This window comes from Diabrotica undecimpunctata, chromosome 1 (assembly GCF_040954645.1).
Source record: "Diabrotica undecimpunctata isolate CICGRU chromosome 1, icDiaUnde3, whole genome shotgun sequence".
NCBI classification, from domain to species: domain Eukaryota; kingdom Metazoa; phylum Arthropoda; class Insecta; order Coleoptera; family Chrysomelidae; genus Diabrotica; species Diabrotica undecimpunctata.
The window spans coordinates 10,500,445-10,528,161 of record NC_092803.1 but is presented as its reverse complement, the minus strand read 5'-3'; the positions used below and the strand labels follow the sequence as shown (position 1 = coordinate 10,528,161).

Genomic DNA, 27,717 nt, shown 5'->3' with positions numbered 1-27,717 from the left:
TCTTTTTTAATACAAATCGATAGAAAAATAAAGAAAAATAATTAATTTTCAAAATTCATTTATTGCACCATTTAAGTCATCTTTACATCATAATTTAAACTTAATAGTAGTAGGCAGCTGCATACGGAGAATACACAGAGTATGCGCTAGAATAAACAGCAGGTGCTACGTAGTTGGAATAGGCAAGAGGGGCAGCAGAATAGGCTGAAGTGTAGGCAACTGGAGCGGCGGCGTATGCGGCTAAGACTTGAGGCTTTGGTGCTGGTTTTGGGTCAGCTTTAGGTTCAGCAGCAGAGAAAGCCAAGAGGGCAGCGACAAAACACTGAAAAAATAGAAAAATATGTATATTTATTGGTTGTAAAATGTGCAGGTACAAATTTTAAATGTTTTGTTATTAAAATAGCGTTTATCGCATAGCAAACTTCTTTGAAACATTTTATAAGACTTTTGTTAGTTCGCGATTTTGTTTTTATACATTTTTATTGCAATTTTCGCTTTTGCACTTCGCTTTACCCTTAAAGCAAAAGGTAGCAATATGTCAATGCGAAACAATAAAAAAAATATATATTACAAAACTTTGTGTATAGTTGTAAAATATAATATTTTACGTGTATGTACTCACTAGTTTGAACATCATGATGATTCTGATTGATAGTTTGTTATTACTTCGTAAAAAACAACTGATACTCTCATTGTAATCGGTCCTCAATTTATACAAACAAACCCCGTCAATGAAAGGTATAACCTTCCCCAACGTATTAGTTTAAATCGCTGAAACCAAAAAAATATGCATGATGTGTGTTGCAGTACAAAAATGTTGCAAGAAGGTAAAGCTTTTCGTGAATACTAATTACCAGCCGATACTTTGTACGAGTTTTTTTAATGATCTTGAGTTGAGTTCTGGGAAAATTACTGTAATAGAGTCCGTAAATAATTACAATCATAGAATAATGTATAATGTCGTAGTTCAGATGTTAAAACCTTCTATCTCAAAATTAGTGTATGCCTAAGTGTTGCCTAATTTATGTATTAATATGTTGAAGTATTTTGAAATAAAACAATTTTAATATAAATATTATAGTTACTGAAGGAATCATTACTTTGTTATTTCAAAAATTGACTAAAACTTGAGCTTATTCTATTAAGCTAGTATTTAGTCAATTAGCTTTTTTTAAAAATAAAGAATCCTTTCCGAGATCCAGCAGCTCTTTAGCTCTATCTTCATTACCGAAAGCTACAGTAATTTTTCTTTCTCGGCGTTAAAATGAGCAAAATAGTAATTTAAAATAATCCTCCTTGAATGGTAGGACAAATTACGACAATTACTTACATAAAATTCCAAGAAATATACGATAAATTATTTTTCACAATTTTGTACCACTTCAAAAATCGTTAAATAAAATGGAAATAGAAACTTTAAATTTTTAACTTAAATTCTTTTTTTTATTATCAGTAAAAATAGTTAATTCTATACACACTTATCCGGGCAACACATTTTACTTACCTAACTGGGCAACTCGGGTCCGTTTGGCCCACCACTGTTCTTGAATGTACTATTCATATTTACCCATACATTTCTAATATTCTTTTTTGATTTTTTATCAAAGTTAAATTTCAATTGCCTAGATTAAAAAAAAGTGCTACCATAGTACGCGGTCTATCTCGAGGGTGCGATCTACCTGAAGCATTTGCACAAAATAATGAAATGCAAGAAAACTTTTGTAGAAAAAATATTTATTCACAAGTAATAGGTAAACATTTGGAGCCAAATAAAAAGTTAATTAATAAATAAATAAAAACTTTTGTAAATCTATCAGGCCATTTAAAAAAAAGTGTTGATGTTTACGCATACCCTGGAAAAAGATTACTTTGATCGTTGTGTGAAAACCCTTCTGAAAAAAGATTATGGTAATTAGCAGTTCATGTATAAAATACCAACAAAAACAAACAACGCAAAATGAATAAAACGCAAGTCAGAAGAATATTATTATTTTACTTTTACAAATTAATACTTTATCATATCGATTTACTATTTTAAATAGGACTAAGCCACGAGATTAGCTTATTCTCAACTAGAATAGCAAACTGATATGACAAATTAAATTATTATTAAGTATTAGGTTAAATAATCATCAAAAGATGATAAACATTTCTGTGGCAAATGGACTTGATTCCGTGCCATTATCCTTTCACACACACACATGATAAACATTTTAAAAGAAGCAGACCTGGATGACAAAGACCTCAGAATAATTTCAAAACTCTACTGGAATCAGACCGCATACATGAAAATTAACGGAGAAGAAACAGATCACATAAAAATACTACGTCGAGTTAGACAGGGATGTATCCTATCGCCGTTGATATTTATTTAATATGTACTCAGAGAAAATTTTTAACGAGGCTCTTTACGGAATAGACGAAGGCATCCTTCTAAATGGTGAAAAAATAAACAATGTTAGATATGCCGACGACACCATGGTGATAGCAGATAGTTTAGAGGGACTTCAGAGGCTAATGGACAGAATAAACGAGTACAGTCAACAGTAAGGACTAAACATTAATACCCACAAAACGAAACAAATGATTATCAGCAAGGAGAATATAAATGGGGCTCATCTATACATTAATGGAACGCAGATTGAGCGAGTAAAACAGTATTGCTACTTGGGAACTGTTATAAACGAACAGTGGAGCAATGTACAGGAAAAGTAGGTGCCGCATAGGAAAGGCAAGAACGGTCTTTAACAAAATGAGCACCATCTTCAAAAGTCACAACATATCCCTAGATACAAAAATGAGACATTTGAGATGCAATGTTTTCTCTGTGTTGTTGTACGGGGCGGAGGCATGGACGCTTACAGACACCACTATTAAAAAATTGAAGTATTTTAGATGTGGCTTTATAGAAGAATGCTGAGAATATCATGGACAGCAAGGATCACGAACAAGGAAGTTCTAGAAAAAATGAAGAAGGAACCAGAGATTGTGTTTACGATCAAACGCATAAAATTGCAATATCTGGGACACGTTATGAGAAATCAGCACCGTTACTCCCTGATGCAGTCTATATTGCAAGGTAAAGTCAAAGGTAAGCGAGGACCCGGTAGAAGGAGAATATCATGGCTGCGGAATTTAAGAACATGGTTTAAGAAAACCTCAACGGAGATTGATTTATGAGAGCAATACTTTGGTCGGTTGTTGCATTGCTTGCCAGAGAGTCCAATTCCTCATTACTACTTATTCCTATATTGGAAGGTATCCAGATGAAGGAAATATCTTTTTGTTGAGTCTGTAGATAAGACAACTCTTCTTTGATCTTGAGAAGTATGACGTGAAATGTATATGGCTGTTTTATTCCAAGTAATGCGTTCTTGGTGCTACTTGTTGCATTAGTTTTGTCTTAAAATGTTACAGAAAGGAAATCTATTCAAATTAGAAAAAATTCCGGATACTTTCTAGACGGACTATACTTTTGTTATATTATACCTCCACAAGAGTATTTGTGGTATAACTGTGGAGCAATGTACAGGAAAAGTAAGTGCCGCATAGGAAAGGCAAGAACGGTCTTTAACAAAATGAGCACCATCTTCAAATGTCACAACATATCCCTAGATACAAAAATGAGACATTTGAGATGCAATGTTTTCTCTGTGTTGTTGTACGGGGCGGAGGCATGGACGCTTACAGACACCACTATTAAAAAATTGAAGTATTTTAGATGTGGCTTTATAGAAGAATGCTGAGAATATCATGGACAGCAAGGATCACGAACAAGGAAGTTCTAGAAAAAATGAAGAAGGAACCAGAGATTGTGTTTACGATCAAACGCATAAAATTGCAATATCTGGGACACGTTATGAGAAATCAGCACCGTTACTCCCTGATGCAGTCTATATTGCAAGGTAAAGTCAAAGGTAAGCGAGGACCCGGTAGAAGGAGAATATCATGGCTGCGGAATTTAAGAACATGGTTTAAGAAAACCTCAACGGAGATGTTTCGAGCCGCAGCGAGCAAGGTCATGATTGCCAATATGATTTCCAACATCCGAAACGGATAGGAACCAGAAGAAGAAGAAGATTAGGTTAAAAAAACAATAAAAAAAAAACCATAGATTATTCATTTATTTTTCTTTATTGCAAATCTTACAAACTTTTTTAATTATACAGTGATCGTTACACACATTTCTACTACAAATTTCACAAATATGTTTTTGTTTTCTGTCCTTTTTTGTTTGGAACATGTGACACCTTTTCCTTGTTAAAACTAGAGATATTTTTGCTTTTTATTGTGTGGTTCAACTTCCTGTAAGCATATTTCAATACACTGTTTGTTGCCCACTGTAGTCCCCTTGATTTTATTCTCAAAATTTGAGGCAACACTAGCTGTTCTGCTGTAGTTGTAAGAAAAAATCTTCGGTTTTCATTGTTGTTTTCGTTCCATTTTGGATGTAAATTTGTCCAAGTAATAAATGGGGCTACCCCAGCTACGTCTAAAATATTCATAAAAAATGCAAAAGGCCAACGGTTAGTTCGCCTTTTGCACATATATTTATGAACCATTTGGTCTAGCGTATCGATACCACATTTTGTACTATTATAATAGAGTATCATATCTGGTTTTTTGTCAACATCATCTACACAGTAAGCATTGTGATTCATAGTAGATAGGACTAGGACACTTCTTTGTTTTTAAGGAACGTAAGAAACAAAAGATGCTTTTGGAGTGAATCCAAAAATTGAAGATTTCTTCAAACGGTTCTTGTTTGGTAGAAATTCCCGAGGAACAAATCTCTTACTTTTTTTCACTATGCCCACAAGAGTTAGTAACTTTGCCAGTAATTCATGTGCAAGAGCAAAATTAGTGAAATAGTTATCGCAAGTCACATTCCATTTAAAGGGTAATATGTCTCCGAGTCACAGGACCACCATACTTTTATGCTATACTTTTCTGGGCTTTGAAGTCATATACTGCTAAGACCAGAATAGCCATGATGATTGCCAACCTCCGTCGCGGAGATGGCACGTGAAGAAGAAGAGTGCTTAAAAGAACACCTACCTCGATACGGAACAAGTTGCTCATCTACCGTTATGTTTGTTTCTGGTAAATAGCATTTTTGAAAGTTTTGGTTAGCTTAATTCCACATATCGCGTATTGCTGCTAATTTGTCGTTCCTTGTTCATTCAGACCTCATATCCTTATCGTCATATCGAACAAATCTTAGCAAATTTTTAAATTGATTTAACTCCATGGCAGCTTTAAATATAGTAGGTCCATAAAACTTACGTCAAAGTATATCTACATTATGGATATTGGCACTCAGGTGCCCTGCAGTTAGTGGTAGTCTGGATAAAGGCATATAGCTCTGTAGAGTCGCAATATTTTTAGTTCTCTATCCCCAGGAGTTTTTGGGTCTCTTTGTTTGTACACTTCACTATTTGATTCACAATTTTCTTGTCCACAAACGAACAAAAGGAATCAACAGGATCATTTACAGTTTAACCAGGGGCCTAACAGTACTTTGTGCTCTTTGCTTTTTATTAGGTCGCAGGATGGCATACGTCCTGTAGGTTGTGGTTAACTCTTCCAGGTAATTCTATCCTTAGTTTCAAAAATTATACTCTGTGAAATCTGGAACTAGCTACACATTCTTCTTCATTATCACTCAATACTACTTGCTGGTCATCCTTTTCTGCTGGTCATTTGCTTCTTTAAGATGATCTTCAATTTTAGAGTCACTTTCAATGCCACCTACTTCAGCAGATTCTTCATCATCGGAATTCCACAAATTATTAGCAGTATCTTGCAGTTCTGCAGCTGATAATGGTTTTCAGGACATTTTATTCGCACTATCTACTTTCACCGTAATGCAATATAATTTTAGAAGCTTAGTTGTCGACACTAACATCGATATCAAACGACTGATAGCAGATGTATTATTTATTTCAAAATATGTATAGGTTTTTTTTTTGAGCCTATTCTCTATCCTTCCATTGTTGGATATAGGTCTCCCCCAGTTCTCTCCACCTTTCCCTATCTTGAGCTGTTCTCTGCCATGTGGGACCTCCTTGTTTCCTGATGTCATCTTTCCACCTCATCTGTGGTCTGCCACTTTCCGATGGCATTGTTCCATCGTCCGTCTTGGAGACGTTCATTGTGTCCAGCATGTATAGGTAGGTACCTACATAAAAATAATATTGCATCCAAACAATGATTATCAGTTTTTAAAATTTATTTAGAATAGATATAACACCTATTGTAAGTATCTCTTTGATGTTCACATCAAAGAGATGTTTACATTGTTTGTTGCACATTTAGACTGTATTATTGAATTTCCGGAATTATAAAAGTCGTTTAGATAAACCACAAAAACATTACCTGACTACCATATTAACTTCTGTAATGAAGATTTAGACCTTAGGTATAAATACAAATAGGGTCCGATGGGCGCGTCTTGTCCCTTTACTTGACAAAATGCTTTCGACGCAATAATTTCAAAAATGATAATGAATATTTTGAATATCTCATGACTATGTTGAAGAAAACATACTTCTAAACAAATTCAGTGATGGATAAAATTGAATAAATTTTTTTTATCAGGAAAAAAGACAGTTATGATTTGATTTCACGTACAGTGCGTCTGTGTATCCGCTTATACGTATTTCGCCCTAAAAGGGCTCTTCAGAGACGGCTCTTCACAGTCGCTCTGAACGTGAAAATAAATATTTTCTGTCTCAGGAAGCAACTCTAACATGGCTTCGTATAGACGCAAATAGCTACATCTGATATCAAAATCCGTAAAATAATTTTTGAAATTTATAATTTTTTTTATCAGTTTATGATAAAATAATTGGCGTCTCGGGCCCGTTGGTTCCACCTTGATCGGATAAGGGTTAAGGTGCACAACAAAATAGCTTCACAACAACAAACAATGTTTTCTTGTGTGTTAAAACGATGCATAAGCCTCTGAAGATCATCTTCGTCTTCTGCTATCAGAATAGTTTCATCTGCGTTACATAGGAATTTCAACCCTGCAATTTCCCATTTTAAATCCTTTCCCTTTGTGGATTTTTGTTATTGTTGAATGCTTATTGTTCATCTGCTATTCTTGCAAGACTATTCATTTTGTTAGTTACTCCTTTGATGATCAATTTTAGAATTGTATTTAGAAGATTGATGTTTTTATAATTATAAGGATCCTGCTTACCTTCTTTTTTAAGCATATGCACTATACTTAATCTTCTGCTATTTTGGATTCTACATGCAAATTTAGTATTAAAATTAAATAGCAATATTCCTTTTGTTATACACTTTTTTAATAAAAAATGTATAAAAAGCATTTTATCTTCTAAACTGAAAAGCCAAACGGCACTAGTAGAAAAAAGATCTCCACTGTAAGAATAAAATATGTCTTCTGAAGGATCCATATTTTATGTAAATCTTAACTTCTTACGTTTCATATTCAATTTTTGGCGAATATCTTTTTTATGTATCCCTTTCAGCGGAAAACCAGAAAAATAAGATCCGACGGGGTAAACGCTGAATTTATGGATGAGGAAATAAGAGCAATGTCCCAAATGGCCCTTACACGCTCACTCAAACAGTGGCAAATGTATGGGGGCCAATGAAATAGCAAATCCCCCAAGAATTTTATCTAACGAGCCTCAGAAAATCCCGAAAACTATCTGGGGGAGTAGCTATTTCCGTCATGTATTTGATCGTTATTGGGTTTATTTGATAATAACAGAAATTGGAGAGGATAGAAAAGGTATCAAACGGGAATATCAATTTAAGATATAGTAATGGTTTTATCCTATCAATAAAATATCCCACGATGTGTAATAGTTGTTGTTTGTTTTAATACTTTATAAAGTAAATAATATGTGTTTTTAATCAAATCGGTATTACTTGTAATGACATTAAATTATTTGTTTAATATACAAATTATATATTTTTCAATATCCAAACAAAAAAAAATTAATATTTAACACAACTAACCTTTAGTAATTTTAGGTAAAGGTAGGTAAATAACTATATCAGTTAAAATTGAACAGTTGTTGGTAAATATTGTGATAAAACTACACTGGGAAATAATTGTAATTTAGTGGTCATCCTACGTTTCTATGCACCTAGTTTGAACTACTATAACGCTATAACGTCTGTATAGTATTTACCTTATGTTCAACTTAACCAATAAAATTTTACATATAATCCTTTTACCATATAACAGCCAAGAAGTAATTAAGATATGATCAGTGGACGTTAATATTTAATTCCGATCGCTTGAAAAGTAAAAATATTTAATTTCCTGTATTTTATGTTCAGTAATAATATTAGATTTTAATGTATCAAACTACTATTACCAATGGAAGAACGACGAAAACACAAGAATAACCAAGATGGCAGCAATATGTATGAAAACATTAACAGGCAAATAAAAGCAAAAATAAGAATAGCAAAAAATAAATGGCTTAAGCAACAATGTATCGATCTAGAACATTTACAACGACAGCACGACGACCGTAATTTACATAAAAAGCTTAAGGAGACTGCTGGAATATATAGAAAACGAAGACCAACTACCATAGTTAATCATGATAACCAGATTGTGCTGGGTGAAAAGGAGAAAATTGATGTATGGGAAAATTATATTCAGGAGCTCTTCCATGACGAAAAACCCATGATTATACAGACGACCAGCTGACTGGCCCTTCAATCACCAAAGAGGAGATAGAAAAGGCAATATTAAATTCAAAAAACAATAAAGCACCTGGACCAGATGAAATCTCGTCAGAAATACTCAAATTACTGGAAGAAAAGGGAATTTCAGCACTACACAAAATATTTAACTTAATTTATGAAACTGGCTGCTATCCTCAACAGTGGTTACGCTCTACCTTTATTCCCCTGCCCAAGAAAGTCAATGCAAAAAAGATGTAAGAATCACAGACTCATTAGCCTGATGAGTCACACTTTAAAGATATTCTTAAAAATACTACATCAAAGATTATACAAAAAATGTAAATGGGACATCAGTGACTCCCAGTTCGGGTTTAGGCAAGGTTTAGGAACACGAGAAGCAATAGTAGCAACACAGGTGCTGGTCCAAAATTGTTACGATCAGAAGAAGGATGTGTTTCTATGCTTTTTAGATTACCAAAAAGCATAGATCGTGTCCAACACCACAAGGTAATGAAGATCCTCAAGAAAGTTGATATAGACCAAAAAGACATAAGATGCATTGAAAAGTTGTACTGGCATCAAACGGCACAGTTAAAAATAGACAATTCTATATCCAAACCCATACATATAAGAAGGGGCGTTTGACAGGGATGTGTGCTTTCCACTCTTTTATTTAACATTTATTCGGAAGCCATATTTAAAGAGTCTTTGGAGGATGCAAAGATGGGAATCAAAGTGAATGGAGTATTGATCAACAACATACGATATGCTGATGATGGTGTCTTAATTTGTAACAACATAGTTGATCTTCAACAACTTGTCAATATAATCGGAGAATACAGTAAGCGAATGGGATTAGAGATTAATACCAAAAAAACCAAAAATTTATGATCATCTCCAGAAACTTGGATGCACTTGAAAACGCCACCATAACATTGAATACTAAGTCCATTGAAAGCTTGAGTAAATTTAAATACTTGGGATCGTGGCTTTTTGAAGACTGGGCTCTCAAAACGAGGGATATAAACAGATTAGAAGCTTTCGAAATGTGGCTCTATCGCCGTATCCTAAAAATACCATGAACAGCGAAAATCACAAATATAGATGTCCTTAAAAGAATAAACCAAGAACGCCAACTTTTCGAAACCATCAAGAAAAGGAAAACTGCGTATCTAGGTCACATCATGCGAAATGAAAAATACCAAAAGAGGTTATTCTTTGTATGTGGGTATATTTTATTTTATAAAAACCCTTAAAAGGGCAACATTACAAGCACGAACGTTTTCGGAACAACTGTTCCATCATCAGGTTAAAATGCCTAAAATAAGTATAAACCATTTAGTTACAACAAACGTGGTTTAAAATTTTGACTAAGGTTAAAAACAATGAAATGGTTATACTTACAGGTTAACATGCCTGAGCCACCAAAATATTTGGGTAAAAACCCTTTAAATTTAAAAATGTTACCGAAGAATGTACATGATGTTTATAATATTATATGATGTTTAATATTTTAATTAGATTTTACTTCAGGTAACATACACCCATGCTTAAATGAGTTCCAGTGTCCGGAGAGTACACCTCTTCAAACGGACTACGGTTGGCAACTGATTGATGAAATACTCATGAGCGGTGTCAGAAACAAAATGTCAATGAACCATGAAACAGTGTTAGTTAAACATTATATTACTACAGCCAAAAGATTAAAAAAAAAAAAAACTTTGATGATATTAAAATGATAACAGTAATCCAGGTATTGGAGTTTAAAAATTTCTCTATAATTATTTAATATTGGATGTAAAAGATGTAAATTACTGGTGTTATTGAAGGTCATGTATAAGAAGATGACGTATGTAGTAGGCAGCTTATTTTACTCTTTATCGTATGGAGTGTGGTCTAAAAGGTGTAATTTGTGAAGAATTAGCTGAAATATATGGAAATGTCCTTTTATGTTGCTAACATCTAGGACAAGGAAGAATAATTAGTATATATTTGTAGCTAGTGTAAGACTTTTTTTTTTTAAGTAGATGAAATTGTTTAATACTGCTAGTATCGTAAAAAATTTTTTAATATAAGTGAGTCCAATAGTTTGAGAAAAAATGATTGAAAATCTTCCGGCTGAAGGAATTAAAGTTATAATTTATGTGATTAAATTTAAAAATTTTATGGAAAGACTGAGATCCTCAGAGACCTGGCAGGAATAACAGTAAATGGAATGACTAAAGAATAAAGGGGAATGGGTTAAAGGGAAATGAATGAGTTAATCAACAAAATTAGAGATGATAGAGGTCCTTCATGCTTAAAGCATCTAGCACCCTGAACAAAATATATTTTGGTTGTGTTAAAATCTGATACATAAAAGTTTGAAATTTTATTTATGAGTGTGGTGTAGTAAGTTGTTGACTAAGAGAGGGGGGAGCAATGGTTGATTAAAGGTTTAGGTAAAGTGGGAGAAAGTGAATTCTGATGAATTGCTGGATTGTGTTTAAATGTTTACTGAGTTTGGAACTAATGGGTGGATGGTAGATATATGAAAAGACAGAGAACTAGCAAAAGAAAAAAGAATGGACAGGAATATGGTGCAAAAGTGAAGATTGTAAAATAATGAAATAGTGAGGTATAAAAGATATGATGTTAACAATAGGGGGCTGAAAAATTCTTTTGGAGGGAGTGTTTTGACAGTATTGTAGAGAGGATGGTTGTTTTTAAAAACAATAATTGTTGAGAAGGATTAAGGTGTTGACATTTATAGAGGAAAGACAGATGAAGAAGATGGGGTAAATTTGAGAAGTGTGGGTTATGAAAAGAGTTGTCGGTGCAAGGGTTGAAAGTCACGGTTGAAAGATACATGGCGATTAACGCAGTTGGGGCTTCTTTGCTTTTCCTTGACTATTTCCAAGTCTTCATATAAATCTAATTTTAGAAAATTTTTTTGGGGTATATTATGTAACAAAGAGACGTCTTCTGGTATGTTGAGGGTATGTTTATGTTGTGCAAGATGTTGTGAGAAGGTGGAAGTGTTCTCTTTTTTAGTGTGTTCTTGGGAACGGGAAGTTAGTGATCTACAGGTTCTACCTATATATGTAGCATCACAATCAGAGCACTGTAATTTGTAAACACCACTACGATCCATGTAGTTGATGCAATCTTTTGAATTGGTTAAACATTGTCCTAGATTGTTCAGGACTTTAAAAGAAATGTGGGTATTCTCAACAGATCTTTTTAGAATATATCTGATATCTCCAGAAAGACGTTCTTGAAGGTAAGGTAAGGAAGCATAATGAGGTTTAATGGACAAGTCTCTGGGGAACGCAGCCTCTCTCAAAAGTTTGAGTTGTTTTTTATTAATAAGTTTGTTAATGAGGTTGGGGTCATACCCATTGTTGGATGCTATTTGTTTTAGAATATTGAGTTCTGTTTGGTAGTTAGATTGTGATAGTGGGATTGTTTCTAGGCGGTGAATATAACTATGGAAGGCTGCATATTTATGTGACATTGGGTGGTTGGAAGATAAAGGTATGATATGATCGGTTTGTGTAGGTTTCCTATAGATACTGAAATCGAAATGGTCGTTTAATCTGGTAATAGTAAGGTCGAGGAAATTAATTGATTGAGACGACTCTAGTTCCATGGTGAACTTTATATTTGGGTGGATTTGATTTATTTTGGAGAGTAATAGATCAGCTGAATTCGAGTTACCTGATATGAAGACTAAACAGTCATCAACATATCGAAACCAATGGAGGATTTCAGGATTTTTCATAATGTGTGTGGATTCTAAGTGATCCATAAATATATCAGCTAGGAGAGGAGAAAGGCAACTACCCATGGCTAAGCCATCAGGTTGTCTGTAAAATTTACTATTGAAAACAAAAAAGTCTTGAGCTAGACAAGTTTGTAATAATTGAATAATTGAGTTAGTGGTAGACATAGTGATAGAATTTGCTCGTAGAAGAGAGTGGACCAGATTAATAGTTTCTTGTTTGGGGACTGAAGTAAACAAATTGCTGACATCAAATGAAAGCATTGTGATGTTGGGATGAAGATTTATTTGTTGGAGATTGTTGACTAGATGAATTGTATTTTTGACTGAAAAGCGAGGGGTGAAGTTCGTCATATTGTTAATGAGATTCAATATGAATTTTGACAGGATAGAAACTGGAGTGTTTATAAAACTAACAACAGGACGAATGGGAATTCCCTCTTTGTGTATCTTAGGTAAACCATACAATCTGGGTGTTAATGGGTTGCTAGGTATTTTATAATATGGAGCTTCATGTTCTGACAAAAATTCTGTGAAAAGTTTATTGGTAGCTTTGATTTTATTAATGAACTTTTTTGTTGGATCTTCGGGGAGTGGAGTGAAATTGTTATCTGAAAGAAATGTAGTGACCTTGTCGTTATATAACTTCTGATCAAGAATGACTAGACAATTGCCTTTGTCTGCTTTACTAATGATTAAATTATGGGATTTAATTTTGTTTTGAATAGACTTGAGGATATGGAGTTGGTCTTTCTGTTTTTTGTATGAAAATTGTGGAAAAGGAACGTTGAATGAATAATTTTGAGAAGTAGAAGGTAGGTTGATGGATGATGAGTTGTGGGATGTGTTAGATGTTGTGTTGGTAGTAGAGATATTGAAAGAAGTAGAAGTTGATGGGAAATTTTTGTTTTTGAATTTGAATATGGTTTTGTAGCAGGAGTTTCTAATTGAAGTTTTTTGGTTTAGAGGGACTGAGAGATTCTGTATGATAACATCTAGCTCAATGGAGAGACTCTGAAGGTCCTTTTCAGAAACCTTCCTCGGAATTGAGTATTTGAGACCTAGATTCAATAAGTCGAGTTCATTTTTATCAAAAGGTACGGAGGATAGATTTTTGAGCCTAGGGTGAAATTGAAAATTAGAAAATTTAGTTTTGTTCTTGTTACTGTTATTATTTTGTGAATTAGATGCATTATTAATGAGTTTATTGAGTTTAGATTTAAGTTTACTGAATTTAATAGAGGTTACACTGTCCATTTTGTCCTGAACATCATTCAAGAGGTTACTTAAGTTATCAAAACCTATGGATTCAAGTAAAAAGTCATATGTTACCTTAAGTTTACAGTTTAAAAAGTTAAGTTTTCCATAATGGTTGCAAATCTCCTTCTTTAAGATTTTTAGTTGAAAGGTGTTCCTTAAGGTGGTTGGAACATTTCCTGGTGTTTTAATTCTACAAAAGGTTGGAAAAACTTTGTAGTTGATACATTGTGAGATGAACCATATATCCAACTTGAGAGTACATCTTTTAGTGGCTAAGCGCATGTATTGAAGAGCCAAGTTGACCATACCGTCAATTAACAAAATCCACAAGGAAAATAATTCCTGTAGCTGGCTGTATACCACGTATAACAAAAGAGGTTATTCTTTGTATGTGGGTATATTTTATTTTATAAAAACCCTTAAAAGGGCAACATTACAAGCACGAACGTTTTCGGAACAACTGTTCCATCATCAGGTTAAAATGCCTAAAATAAGTATAAACCATTTAGTTACAACAAACGTGGTTTAAAATTTTGACTAAGGTTAAAAACAATGAAATGGTTATACTTACAGGTTAACATGCCTGAGCCACCAAAATATTTGGGTAAAAACCCTTTAAATTTAAAAATGTTACCGAAGAATGTACATGATGTTTATAATATTATATGATGTTTAATATTTTAATTAGATTTTACTTCAGGTAACATACACCCATGCTTAAATGAGTTCCAGTGTCCGGAGAGTACACCTCTTCAAACGGACTACGGTTGGCAACTGATTGATGAAATACTCATGAGCGGTGTCAGAAACAAAATGTCAATGAACCATGAAACAGTGTTAGTTAAACATTATATTACTACAGCCAAAAGATTAAAAAAAAAAAAACTTTGATGATATTAAAATGATAACAGTAATCCAGGTATTGGAGTTTAAAAATTTCTCTATAATTATTTAATATTGGATGTAAAAGATGTAAATTACTGGTGTTATTGAAGGTCATGTATAAGAAGATGACGTATGTAGTAGGCAGCTTATTTTACTCTTTATCGTATGGAGTGTGGTCTAAAAGGTGTAATTTGTGAAGAATTAGCTGAAATATATGGAAATGTCCTTTTATGTTGCTAACATCTAGGACAAGGAAGAATAATTAGTATATATTTGTAGCTAGTGTAAGACTTTTTTTTTTAAGTAGATGAAATTGTTTAATACTGCTAGTATCGTAAAAAATTTTTTAATATAAGTGAGTCCAATAGTTTGAGAAAAAATGATTGAAAATCTTCCGGCTGAAGGAATTAAAGTTATAATTTATGTGATTAAATTTAAAAATTTTATGGAAAGACTGAGATCCTCAGAGACCTGGCAGGAATAACAGTAAATGGAATGACTAAAGAATAAAGGGGAATGGGTTAAAGGGAAATGAATGAGTTAATCAACAAAATTAGAGATGATAGAGGTCCTTCATGCTTAAAGCATCTAGCACCCTGAACAAAATATATTTTGGTTGTGTTAAAATCTGATACATAAAAGTTTGAAATTTTATTTATGAGTGTGGTGTAGTAAGTTGTTGACTAAGAGAGGGGGGAGCAATGGTTGATTAAAGGTTTAGGTAAAGTGGGAGAAAGTGAATTCTGATGAATTGCTGGATTGTGTTTAAATGTTTACTGAGTTTGGAACTAATGGGTGGATGGTAGATATATGAAAAGACAGAGAACTAGCAAAAGAAAAAAGAATGGACAGGAATATGGTGCAAAAGTGAAGATTGTAAAATAATGAAATAGTGAGGTATAAAAGATATGATGTTAACAATAGGGGGCTGAAAAATTCTTTTGGAGGGAGTGTTTTGACAGTATTGTAGAGAGGATGGTTGTTTTTAAAAACAATAATTGTTGAGAAGGATTAAGGTGTTGACATTTATAGAGGAAAGACAGATGAAGAAGATGGGGTAAATTTGAGAAGTGTGGGTTATGAAAAGAGTTGTCGGTGCAAGGGTTGAAAGTCACGGTTGAAAGATACATGGCGATTAACGCAGTTGGGGCTTCTTTGCTTTTCCTTGACTATTTCCAAGTCTTCATATAAATCTAATTTTAGAAAATTTTTTTGGGGTATATTATGTAACAAAGAGACGTCTTCTGGTATGTTGAGGGTATGTTTATGTTGTGCAAGATGTTGTGAGAAGGTGGAAGTGTTCTCTTTTTTAGTGTGTTCTTGGGAACGGGAAGTTAGTGATCTACAGGTTCTACCTATATATGTAGCATCACAATCAGAGCACTGTAATTTGTAAACACCACTACGATCCATGTAGTTGATGCAATCTTTTGAATTGGTTAAACATTGTCCTAGATTGTTCAGGACTTTAAAAGAAATGTGGGTATTCTCAACAGATCTTTTTAGAATATATCTGATATCTCCAGAAAGACGTTCTTGAAGGTAAGGTAAGGAAGCATAATGAGGTTTAATGGACAAGTCTCTGGGGAACGCAGCCTCTCTCAAAAGTTTGAGTTGTTTTTTATTAATAAGTTTGTTAATGAGGTTGGGGTCATACCCATTGTTGGATGCTATTTGTTTTAGAATATTGAGTTCTGTTTGGTAGTTAGATTGTGATAGTGGGATTGTTTCTAGGCGGTGAATATAACTATGGAAGGCTGCATATTTATGTGACATTGGGTGGTTGGAAGATAAAGGTATGATATGATCGGTTTGTGTAGGTTTCCTATAGATACTGAAATCGAAATGGTCGTTTAATCTGGTAATAGTAAGGTCGAGGAAATTAATTGATTGAGACGACTCTAGTTCCATGGTGAACTTTATATTTGGGTGGATTTGATTTATTTTGGAGAGTAATAGATCAGCTGAATTCGAGTTACCTGATATGAAGACTAAACAGTCATCAACATATCGAAACCAATGGAGGATTTCAGGATTTTTCATAATGTGTGTGGATTCTAAGTGATCCATAAATATATCAGCTAGGAGAGGAGAAAGGCAACTACCCATGGCTAAGCCATCAGGTTGTCTGTAAAATTTACTATTGAAAACAAAAAAGTCTTGAGCTAGACAAGTTTGTAATAATTGAATAATTGAGTTAGTGGTAGACATAGTGATAGAATTTGCTCGTAGAAGAGAGTGGACCAGATTAATAGTTTCTTGTTTGGGGACTGAAGTAAACAAATTGCTGACATCAAATGAAAGCATTGTGATGTTGGGATGAAGATTTATTTGTTGGAGATTGTTGACTAGATGAATTGTATTTTTGACTGAAAAGCGAGGGGTGAAGTTCGTCATATTGTTAATGAGATTCAATATGAATTTTGACAGGATAGAAACTGGAGTGTTTATAAAACTAACAACAGGACGAATGGGAATTCCCTCTTTGTGTATCTTAGGTAAACCATACAATCTGGGTGTTAATGGGTTGCTAGGTATTTTATAATATGGAGCTTCATGTTCTGACAAAAATTCTGTGAAAAGTTTATTGGTAGCTTTGATTTTATTAATGAACTTTTTTGTTGGATCTTCGGGGAGTGGAGTGAAATTGTTATCTGAAAGAAATGTAGTGACCTTGTCGTTATATAACTTCTGATCAAGAATGACTAGACAATTGCCTTTGTCTGCTTTACTAATGATTAAATTATGGGATTTAATTTTGTTTTGAATAGACTTGAGGATATGGAGTTGGTCTTTCTGTTTTTTGTATGAAAATTGTGGAAAAGGAACGTTGAATGAATAATTTTGAGAAGTAGAAGGTAGGTTGATGGATGATGAGTTGTGGGATGTGTTAGATGTTGTGTTGGTAGTAGAGATATTGAAAGAAGTAGAAGTTGATGGGAAATTTTTGTTTTTGAATTTGAATATGGTTTTGTAGCAGGAGTTTCTAATTGAAGTTTTTTGGTTTAGAGGGACTGAGAGATTCTGTATGATAACATCTAGCTCAATGGAGAGACTCTGAAGGTCCTTTTCAGAAACCTTCCTCGGAATTGAGTATTTGAGACCTAGATTCAATAAGTCGAGTTCATTTTTATCAAAAGGTACGGAGGATAGATTTTTGAGCCTAGGGTGAAATTGAAAATTAGAAAATTTAGTTTTGTTCTTGTTACTGTTATTATTTTGTGAATTAGATGCATTATTAATGAGTTTATTGAGTTTAGATTTAAGTTTACTGAATTTAATAGAGGTTACACTGTCCATTTTGTCCTGAACATCATTCAAGAGGTTACTTAAGTTATCAAAACCTATGGATTCAAGTAAAAAGTCATATGTTACCTTAAGTTTACAGTTTAAAAAGTTAAGTTTTCCATAATGGTTGCAAATCTCCTTCTTTAAGATTTTTAGTTGAAAGGTGTTCCTTAAGGTGGTTGGAACATTTCCTGGTGTTTTAATTCTACAAAAGGTTGGAAAAACTTTGTAGTTGATACATTGTGAGATGAACCATATATCCAACTTGAGAGTACATCTTTTAGTGGCTAAGCGCATGTATTGAAGAGCCAAGTTGACCATACCGTCAATTAACAAAATCCACAAGGAAAATAATTCCTGTAGCTGGCTGTATACCACGTATAACAAAAGAGGTTATTCTTTGTATGTGGGTATATTTTATTTTATAAAAACCCTTAAAAGGGCAACATTACAAGCACGAACGTTTTCGGAACAACTGTTCCATCATCAGGTTAAAATGCCTAAAATAAGTATAAACCATTTAGTTACAACAAACGTGGTTTAAAATTTTGACTAAGGTTAAAAACAATGAAATGGTTATACTTACAGGTTAACATGCCTGAGCCACCAAAATATTTGGGTAAAAACCCTTTAAATTTAAAAATGTTACCGAAGAATGTACATGATGTTTATAATATTATATGATGTTTAATATTTTAATTAGATTTTACTTCAGGTAACATACACCCATGCTTAAATGAGTTCCAGTGTCCGGAGAGTACACCTCTTCAAACGGACTACGGTTGGCAACTGATTGATGAAATACTCATGAGCGGTGTCAGAAACAAAATGTCAATGAACCATGAAACAGTGTTAGTTAAACATTATATTACTACAGCCAAAAGATTAAAAAAAAAAAAAACTTTGATGATATTAAAATGATAACAGTAATCCAGGTATTGGAGTTTAAAAATTTCTCTATAATTATTTAATATTGGATGTAAAAGATGTAAATTACTGGTGTTATTGAAGGTCATGTATAAGAAGATGACGTATGTAGTAGGCAGCTTATTTTACTCTTTATCGTATGGAGTGTGGTCTAAAAGGTGTAATTTGTGAAGAATTAGCTGAAATATATGGAAATGTCCTTTTATGTTGCTAACATCTAGGACAAGGAAGAATAATTAGTATATATTTGTAGCTAGTGTAAGACTTTTTTTTTTAAGTAGATGAAATTGTTTAATACTGCTAGTATCGTAAAAAATTTTTTAATATAAGTGAGTCCAATAGTTTGAGAAAAAATGATTGAAAATCTTCCGGCTGAAGGAATTAAAGTTATAATTTATGTGATTAAATTTAAAAATTTTATGGAAAGACTGAGATCCTCAGAGACCTGGCAGGAATAACAGTAAATGGAATGACTAAAGAATAAAGGGGAATGGGTTAAAGGGAAATGAATGAGTTAATCAACAAAATTAGAGATGATAGAGGTCCTTCATGCTTAAAGCATCTAGCACCCTGAACAAAATATATTTTGGTTGTGTTAAAATCTGATACATAAAAGTTTGAAATTTTATTTATGAGTGTGGTGTAGTAAGTTGTTGACTAAGAGAGGGGGGAGCAATGGTTGATTAAAGGTTTAGGTAAAGTGGGAGAAAGTGAATTCTGATGAATTGCTGGATTGTGTTTAAATGTTTACTGAGTTTGGAACTAATGGGTGGATGGTAGATATATGAAAAGACAGAGAACTAGCAAAAGAAAAAAGAATGGACAGGAATATGGTGCAAAAGTGAAGATTGTAAAATAATGAAATAGTGAGGTATAAAAGATATGATGTTAACAATAGGGGGCTGAAAAATTCTTTTGGAGGGAGTGTTTTGACAGTATTGTAGAGAGGATGGTTGTTTTTAAAAACAATAATTGTTGAGAAGGATTAAGGTGTTGACATTTATAGAGGAAAGACAGATGAAGAAGATGGGGTAAATTTGAGAAGTGTGGGTTATGAAAAGAGTTGTCGGTGCAAGGGTTGAAAGTCACGGTTGAAAGATACATGGCGATTAACGCAGTTGGGGCTTCTTTGCTTTTCCTTGACTATTTCCAAGTCTTCATATAAATCTAATTTTAGAAAATTTTTTTGGGGTATATTATGTAACAAAGAGACGTCTTCTGGTATGTTGAGGGTATGTTTATGTTGTGCAAGATGTTGTGAGAAGGTGGAAGTGTTCTCTTTTTTAGTGTGTTCTTGGGAACGGGAAGTTAGTGATCTACAGGTTCTACCTATATATGTAGCATCACAATCAGAGCACTGTAATTTGTAAACACCACTACGATCCATGTAGTTGATGCAATCTTTTGAATTGGTTAAACATTGTCCTAGATTGTTCAGGACTTTAAAAGAAATGTGGGTATTCTCAACAGATCTTTTTAGAATATATCTGATATCTCCAGAAAGACGTTCTTGAAGGTAAGGTAAGGAAGCATAATGAGGTTTAATGGACAAGTCTCTGGGGAACGCAGCCTCTCTCAAAAGTTTGAGTTGTTTTTTATTAATAAGTTTGTTAATGAGGTTGGGGTCATACCCATTGTTGGATGCTATTTGTTTTAGAATATTGAGTTCTGTTTGGTAGTTAGATTGTGATAGTGGGATTGTTTCTAGGCGGTGAATATAACTATGGAAGGCTGCATATTTATGTGACATTGGGTGGTTGGAAGATAAAGGTATGATATGATCGGTTTGTGTAGGTTTCCTATAGATACTGAAATCGAAATGGTCGTTTAATCTGGTAATAGTAAGGTCGAGGAAATTAATTGATTGAGACGACTCTAGTTCCATGGTGAACTTTATATTTGGGTGGATTTGATTTATTTTGGAGAGTAATAGATCAGCTGAATTCGAGTTACCTGATATGAAGACTAAACAGTCATCAACATATCGAAACCAATGGAGGATTTCAGGATTTTTCATAATGTGTGTGGATTCTAAGTGATCCATAAATATATCAGCTAGGAGAGGAGAAAGGCAACTACCCATGGCTAAGCCATCAGGTTGTCTGTAAAATTTACTATTGAAAACAAAAAAGTCTTGAGCTAGACAAGTTTGTAATAATTGAATAATTGAGTTAGTGGTAGACATAGTGATAGAATTTGCTCGTAGAAGAGAGTGGACCAGATTAATAGTTTCTTGTTTGGGGACTGAAGTAAACAAATTGCTGACATCAAATGAAAGCATTGTGATGTTGGGATGAAGATTTATTTGTTGGAGATTGTTGACTAGATGAATTGTATTTTTGACTGAAAAGCGAGGGGTGAAGTTCGTCATATTGTTAATGAGATTCAATATGAATTTTGACAGGATAGAAACTGGAGTGTTTATAAAACTAACAACAGGACGAATGGGAATTCCCTCTTTGTGTATCTTAGGTAAACCATACAATCTGGGTGTTAATGGGTTGCTAGGTATTTTATAATATGGAGCTTCATGTTCTGACAAAAATTCTGTGAAAAGTTTATTGGTAGCTTTGATTTTATTAATGAACTTTTTTGTTGGATCTTCGGGGAGTGGAGTGAAATTGTTATCTGAAAGAAATGTAGTGACCTTGTCGTTATATAACTTCTGATCAAGAATGACTAGACAATTGCCTTTGTCTGCTTTACTAATGATTAAATTATGGGATTTAATTTTGTTTTGAATAGACTTGAGGATATGGAGTTGGTCTTTCTGTTTTTTGTATGAAAATTGTGGAAAAGGAACGTTGAATGAATAATTTTGAGAAGTAGAAGGTAGGTTGATGGATGATGAGTTGTGGGATGTGTTAGATGTTGTGTTGGTAGTAGAGATATTGAAAGAAGTAGAAGTTGATGGGAAATTTTTGTTTTTGAATTTGAATATGGTTTTGTAGCAGGAGTTTCTAATTGAAGTTTTTTGGTTTAGAGGGACTGAGAGATTCTGTATGATAACATCTAGCTCAATGGAGAGACTCTGAAGGTCCTTTTCAGAAACCTTCCTCGGAATTGAGTATTTGAGACCTAGATTCAATAAGTCGAGTTCATTTTTATCAAAAGGTACGGAGGATAGATTTTTGAGCCTAGGGTGAAATTGAAAATTAGAAAATTTAGTTTTGTTCTTGTTACTGTTATTATTTTGTGAATTAGATGCATTATTAATGAGTTTATTGAGTTTAGATTTAAGTTTACTGAATTTAATAGAGGTTACACTGTCCATTTTGTCCTGAACATCATTCAAGAGGTTACTTAAGTTATCAAAACCTATGGATTCAAGTAAAAAGTCATATGTTACCTTAAGTTTACAGTTTAAAAAGTTAAGTTTTCCATAATGGTTGCAAATCTCCTTCTTTAAGATTTTTAGTTGAAAGGTGTTCCTTAAGGTGGTTGGAACATTTCCTGGTGTTTTAATTCTACAAAAGGTTGGAAAAACTTTGTAGTTGATACATTGTGAGATGAACCATATATCCAACTTGAGAGTACATCTTTTAGTGGCTAAGCGCATGTATTGAAGAGCCAAGTTGACCATACCGTCAATTAACAAAATCCACAAGGAAAATAATTCCTGTAGCTGGCTGTATACCACGTATAACAAAAGAGGTTATTCTTTGTATGTGGGTATATTTTATTTTATAAAAACCCTTAAAAGGGCAACATTACAAGCACGAACGTTTTCGGAACAACTGTTCCATCATCAGGTTAAAATGCCTAAAATAAGTATAAACCATTTAGTTACAACAAACGTGGTTTAAAATTTTGACTAAGGTTAAAAACAATGAAATGGTTATACTTACAGGTTAACATGCCTGAGCCACCAAAATATTTGGGTAAAAACCCTTTAAATTTAAAAATGTTACCGAAGAATGTACATGATGTTTATAATATTATATGATGTTTAATATTTTAATTAGATTTTACTTCAGGTAACATACACCCATGCTTAAATGAGTTCCAGTGTCCGGAGAGTACACCTCTTCAAACGGACTACGGTTGGCAACTGATTGATGAAATACTCATGAGCGGTGTCAGAAACAAAATGTCAATGAACCATGAAACAGTGTTAGTTAAACATTATATTACTACAGCCAAAAGATTAAAAAAAAAAAAAACTTTGATGATATTAAAATGATAACAGTAATCCAGGTATTGGAGTTTAAAAATTTCTCTATAATTATTTAATATTGGATGTAAAAGATGTAAATTACTGGTGTTATTGAAGGTCATGTATAAGAAGATGACGTATGTAGTAGGCAGCTTATTTTACTCTTTATCGTATGGAGTGTGGTCTAAAAGGTGTAATTTGTGAAGAATTAGCTGAAATATATGGAAATGTCCTTTTATGTTGCTAACATCTAGGACAAGGAAGAATAATTAGTATATATTTGTAGCTAGTGTAAGACTTTTTTTTTTAAGTAGATGAAATTGTTTAATACTGCTAGTATCGTAAAAAATTTTTTAATATAAGTGAGTCCAATAGTTTGAGAAAAAATGATTGAAAATCTTCCGGCTGAAGGAATTAAAGTTATAATTTATGTGATTAAATTTAAAAATTTTATGGAAAGACTGAGATCCTCAGAGACCTGGCAGGAATAACAGTAAATGGAATGACTAAAGAATAAAGGGGAATGGGTTAAAGGGAAATGAATGAGTTAATCAACAAAATTAGAGATGATAGAGGTCCTTCATGCTTAAAGCATCTAGCACCCTGAACAAAATATATTTTGGTTGTGTTAAAATCTGATACATAAAAGTTTGAAATTTTATTTATGAGTGTGGTGTAGTAAGTTGTTGACTAAGAGAGGGGGGAGCAATGGTTGATTAAAGGTTTAGGTAAAGTGGGAGAAAGTGAATTCTGATGAATTGCTGGATTGTGTTTAAATGTTTACTGAGTTTGGAACTAATGGGTGGATGGTAGATATATGAAAAGACAGAGAACTAGCAAAAGAAAAAAGAATGGACAGGAATATGGTGCAAAAGTGAAGATTGTAAAATAATGAAATAGTGAGGTATAAAAGATATGATGTTAACAATAGGGGGCTGAAAAATTCTTTTGGAGGGAGTGTTTTGACAGTATTGTAGAGAGGATGGTTGTTTTTAAAAACAATAATTGTTGAGAAGGATTAAGGTGTTGACATTTATAGAGGAAAGACAGATGAAGAAGATGGGGTAAATTTGAGAAGTGTGGGTTATGAAAAGAGTTGTCGGTGCAAGGGTTGAAAGTCACGGTTGAAAGATACATGGCGATTAACGCAGTTGGGGCTTCTTTGCTTTTCCTTGACTATTTCCAAGTCTTCATATAAATCTAATTTTAGAAAATTTTTTTGGGGTATATTATGTAACAAAGAGACGTCTTCTGGTATGTTGAGGGTATGTTTATGTTGTGCAAGATGTTGTGAGAAGGTGGAAGTGTTCTCTTTTTTAGTGTGTTCTTGGGAACGGGAAGTTAGTGATCTACAGGTTCTACCTATATATGTAGCATCACAATCAGAGCACTGTAATTTGTAAACACCACTACGATCCATGTAGTTGATGCAATCTTTTGAATTGGTTAAACATTGTCCTAGATTGTTCAGGACTTTAAAAGAAATGTGGGTATTCTCAACAGATCTTTTTAGAATATATCTGATATCTCCAGAAAGACGTTCTTGAAGGTAAGGTAAGGAAGCATAATGAGGTTTAATGGACAAGTCTCTGGGGAACGCAGCCTCTCTCAAAAGTTTGAGTTGTTTTTTATTAATAAGTTTGTTAATGAGGTTGGGGTCATACCCATTGTTGGATGCTATTTGTTTTAGAATATTGAGTTCTGTTTGGTAGTTAGATTGTGATAGTGGGATTGTTTCTAGGCGGTGAATATAACTATGGAAGGCTGCATATTTATGTGACATTGGGTGGTTGGAAGATAAAGGTATGATATGATCGGTTTGTGTAGGTTTCCTATAGATACTGAAATCGAAATGGTCGTTTAATCTGGTAATAGTAAGGTCGAGGAAATTAATTGATTGAGACGACTCTAGTTCCATGGTGAACTTTATATTTGGGTGGATTTGATTTATTTTGGAGAGTAATAGATCAGCTGAATTCGAGTTACCTGATATGAAGACTAAACAGTCATCAACATATCGAAACCAATGGAGGATTTCAGGATTTTTCATAATGTGTGTGGATTCTAAGTGATCCATAAATATATCAGCTAGGAGAGGAGAAAGGCAACTACCCATGGCTAAGCCATCAGGTTGTCTGTAAAATTTACTATTGAAAACAAAAAAGTCTTGAGCTAGACAAGTTTGTAATAATTGAATAATTGAGTTAGTGGTAGACATAGTGATAGAATTTGCTCGTAGAAGAGAGTGGACCAGATTAATAGTTTCTTGTTTGGGGACTGAAGTAAACAAATTGCTGACATCAAATGAAAGCATTGTGATGTTGGGATGAAGATTTATTTGTTGGAGATTGTTGACTAGATGAATTGTATTTTTGACTGAAAAGCGAGGGGTGAAGTTCGTCATATTGTTAATGAGATTCAATATGAATTTTGACAGGATAGAAACTGGAGTGTTTATAAAACTAACAACAGGACGAATGGGAATTCCCTCTTTGTGTATCTTAGGTAAACCATACAATCTGGGTGTTAATGGGTTGCTAGGTATTTTATAATATGGAGCTTCATGTTCTGACAAAAATTCTGTGAAAAGTTTATTGGTAGCTTTGATTTTATTAATGAACTTTTTTGTTGGATCTTCGGGGAGTGGAGTGAAATTGTTATCTGAAAGAAATGTAGTGACCTTGTCGTTATATAACTTCTGATCAAGAATGACTAGACAATTGCCTTTGTCTGCTTTACTAATGATTAAATTATGGGATTTAATTTTGTTTTGAATAGACTTGAGGATATGGAGTTGGTCTTTCTGTTTTTTGTATGAAAATTGTGGAAAAGGAACGTTGAATGAATAATTTTGAGAAGTAGAAGGTAGGTTGATGGATGATGAGTTGTGGGATGTGTTAGATGTTGTGTTGGTAGTAGAGATATTGAAAGAAGTAGAAGTTGATGGGAAATTTTTGTTTTTGAATTTGAATATGGTTTTGTAGCAGGAGTTTCTAATTGAAGTTTTTTGGTTTAGAGGGACTGAGAGATTCTGTATGATAACATCTAGCTCAATGGAGAGACTCTGAAGGTCCTTTTCAGAAACCTTCCTCGGAATTGAGTATTTGAGACCTAGATTCAATAAGTCGAGTTCATTTTTATCAAAAGGTACGGAGGATAGATTTTTGAGCCTAGGGTGAAATTGAAAATTAGAAAATTTAGTTTTGTTCTTGTTACTGTTATTATTTTGTGAATTAGATGCATTATTAATGAGTTTATTGAGTTTAGATTTAAGTTTACTGAATTTAATAGAGGTTACACTGTCCATTTTGTCCTGAACATCATTCAAGAGGTTACTTAAGTTATCAAAACCTATGGATTCAAGTAAAAAGTCATATGTTACCTTAAGTTTACAGTTTAAAAAGTTAAGTTTTCCATAATGGTTGCAAATCTCCTTCTTTAAGATTTTTAGTTGAAAGGTGTTCCTTAAGGTGGTTGGAACATTTCCTGGTGTTTTAATTCTACAAAAGGTTGGAAAAACTTTGTAGTTGATACATTGTGAGATGAACCATATATCCAACTTGAGAGTACATCTTTTAGTGGCTAAGCGCATGTATTGAAGAGCCAAGTTGACCATACCGTCAATTAACAAAATCCACAAGGAAAATAATTCCTGTAGCTGGCTGTATACCACGTATAACAAAAGAGGTTATTCTTTGTATGTGGGTATATTTTATTTTATAAAAACCCTTAAAAGGGCAACATTACAAGCACGAACGTTTTCGGAACAACTGTTCCATCATCAGGTTAAAATGCCTAAAATAAGTATAAACCATTTAGTTACAACAAACGTGGTTTAAAATTTTGACTAAGGTTAAAAACAATGAAATGGTTATACTTACAGGTTAACATGCCTGAGCCACCAAAATATTTGGGTAAAAACCCTTTAAATTTAAAAATGTTACCGAAGAATGTACATGATGTTTATAATATTATATGATGTTTAATATTTTAATTAGATTTTACTTCAGGTAACATACACCCATGCTTAAATGAGTTCCAGTGTCCGGAGAGTACACCTCTTCAAACGGACTACGGTTGGCAACTGATTGATGAAATACTCATGAGCGGTGTCAGAAACAAAATGTCAATGAACCATGAAACAGTGTTAGTTAAACATTATATTACTACAGCCAAAAGATTAAAAAAAAAAAAAAACTTTGATGATATTAAAATGATAACAGTAATCCAGGTATTGGAGTTTAAAAATTTCTCTATAATTATTTAATATTGGATGTAAAAGATGTAAATTACTGGTGTTATTGAAGGTCATGTATAAGAAGATGACGTATGTAGTAGGCAGCTTATTTTACTCTTTATCGTATGGAGTGTGGTCTAAAAGGTGTAATTTGTGAAGAATTAGCTGAAATATATGGAAATGTCCTTTTATGTTGCTAACATCTAGGACAAGGAAGAATAATTAGTATATATTTGTAGCTAGTGTAAGACTTTTTTTTTTAAGTAGATGAAATTGTTTAATACTGCTAGTATCGTAAAAAATTTTTTAATATAAGTGAGTCCAATAGTTTGAGAAAAAATGATTGAAAATCTTCCGGCTGAAGGAATTAAAGTTATAATTTATGTGATTAAATTTAAAAATTTTATGGAAAGACTGAGATCCTCAGAGACCTGGCAGGAATAACAGTAAATGGAATGACTAAAGAATAAAGGGGAATGGGTTAAAGGGAAATGAATGAGTTAATCAACAAAATTAGAG

The 27,717-nt window shown here is 33.2% G+C and overlaps 3 protein-coding genes across 3 annotated transcripts in view; 1 reads left to right on the top strand and 2 right to left on the bottom strand.

The window, feature by feature from the left end:
* The window catches only part of LOC140444602 (monocarboxylate transporter 2-like), a 798,852-nt gene that overhangs the window by 581,073 nt on the left and 190,062 nt on the right, over positions 1–27,717 (top strand). The window lies entirely within an intron of this gene.
* On the bottom strand, positions 6,743–14,011 carry LOC140444590 (uncharacterized). Its single transcript, XM_072536352.1, has 2 exons — positions 10,087–14,011; positions 6,743–10,000 (listed from the first exon to the last, which is right to left on the bottom strand). Exon 1 carries the CDS (start codon positions 14,009–14,011, stop codon positions 11,480–11,482), a length of 2,532 nt encoding a protein of 843 aa, XP_072392453.1. The 3' UTR covers positions 6,743–10,000; positions 10,087–11,479.
* LOC140444586 (uncharacterized) lies at positions 24,036–27,144 on the bottom strand. The gene is made up of 2 exons (XM_072536348.1): positions 26,843–27,144; positions 24,036–26,756 (listed from the first exon to the last, which is right to left on the bottom strand). Exon 2 carries the CDS (start codon positions 26,575–26,577, stop codon positions 24,046–24,048), a length of 2,532 nt encoding a protein of 843 aa, XP_072392449.1. The 5' UTR covers positions 26,578–26,756; positions 26,843–27,144; the 3' UTR covers positions 24,036–24,045.

Excerpts from the sequence above, each read along its gene's own strand:
- LOC140444586 (XM_072536348.1), bottom strand. The coding sequence starts at position 26,577 with ATGGTCAACTTGGCTCTTCAATACATGCGCTTAGCCACTAAAAGATGT.
- LOC140444590 (XM_072536352.1), bottom strand. The coding sequence starts at position 14,011 with ATGGTCAACTTGGCTCTTCAATACATGCGCTTAGCCACTAAAAGATGT.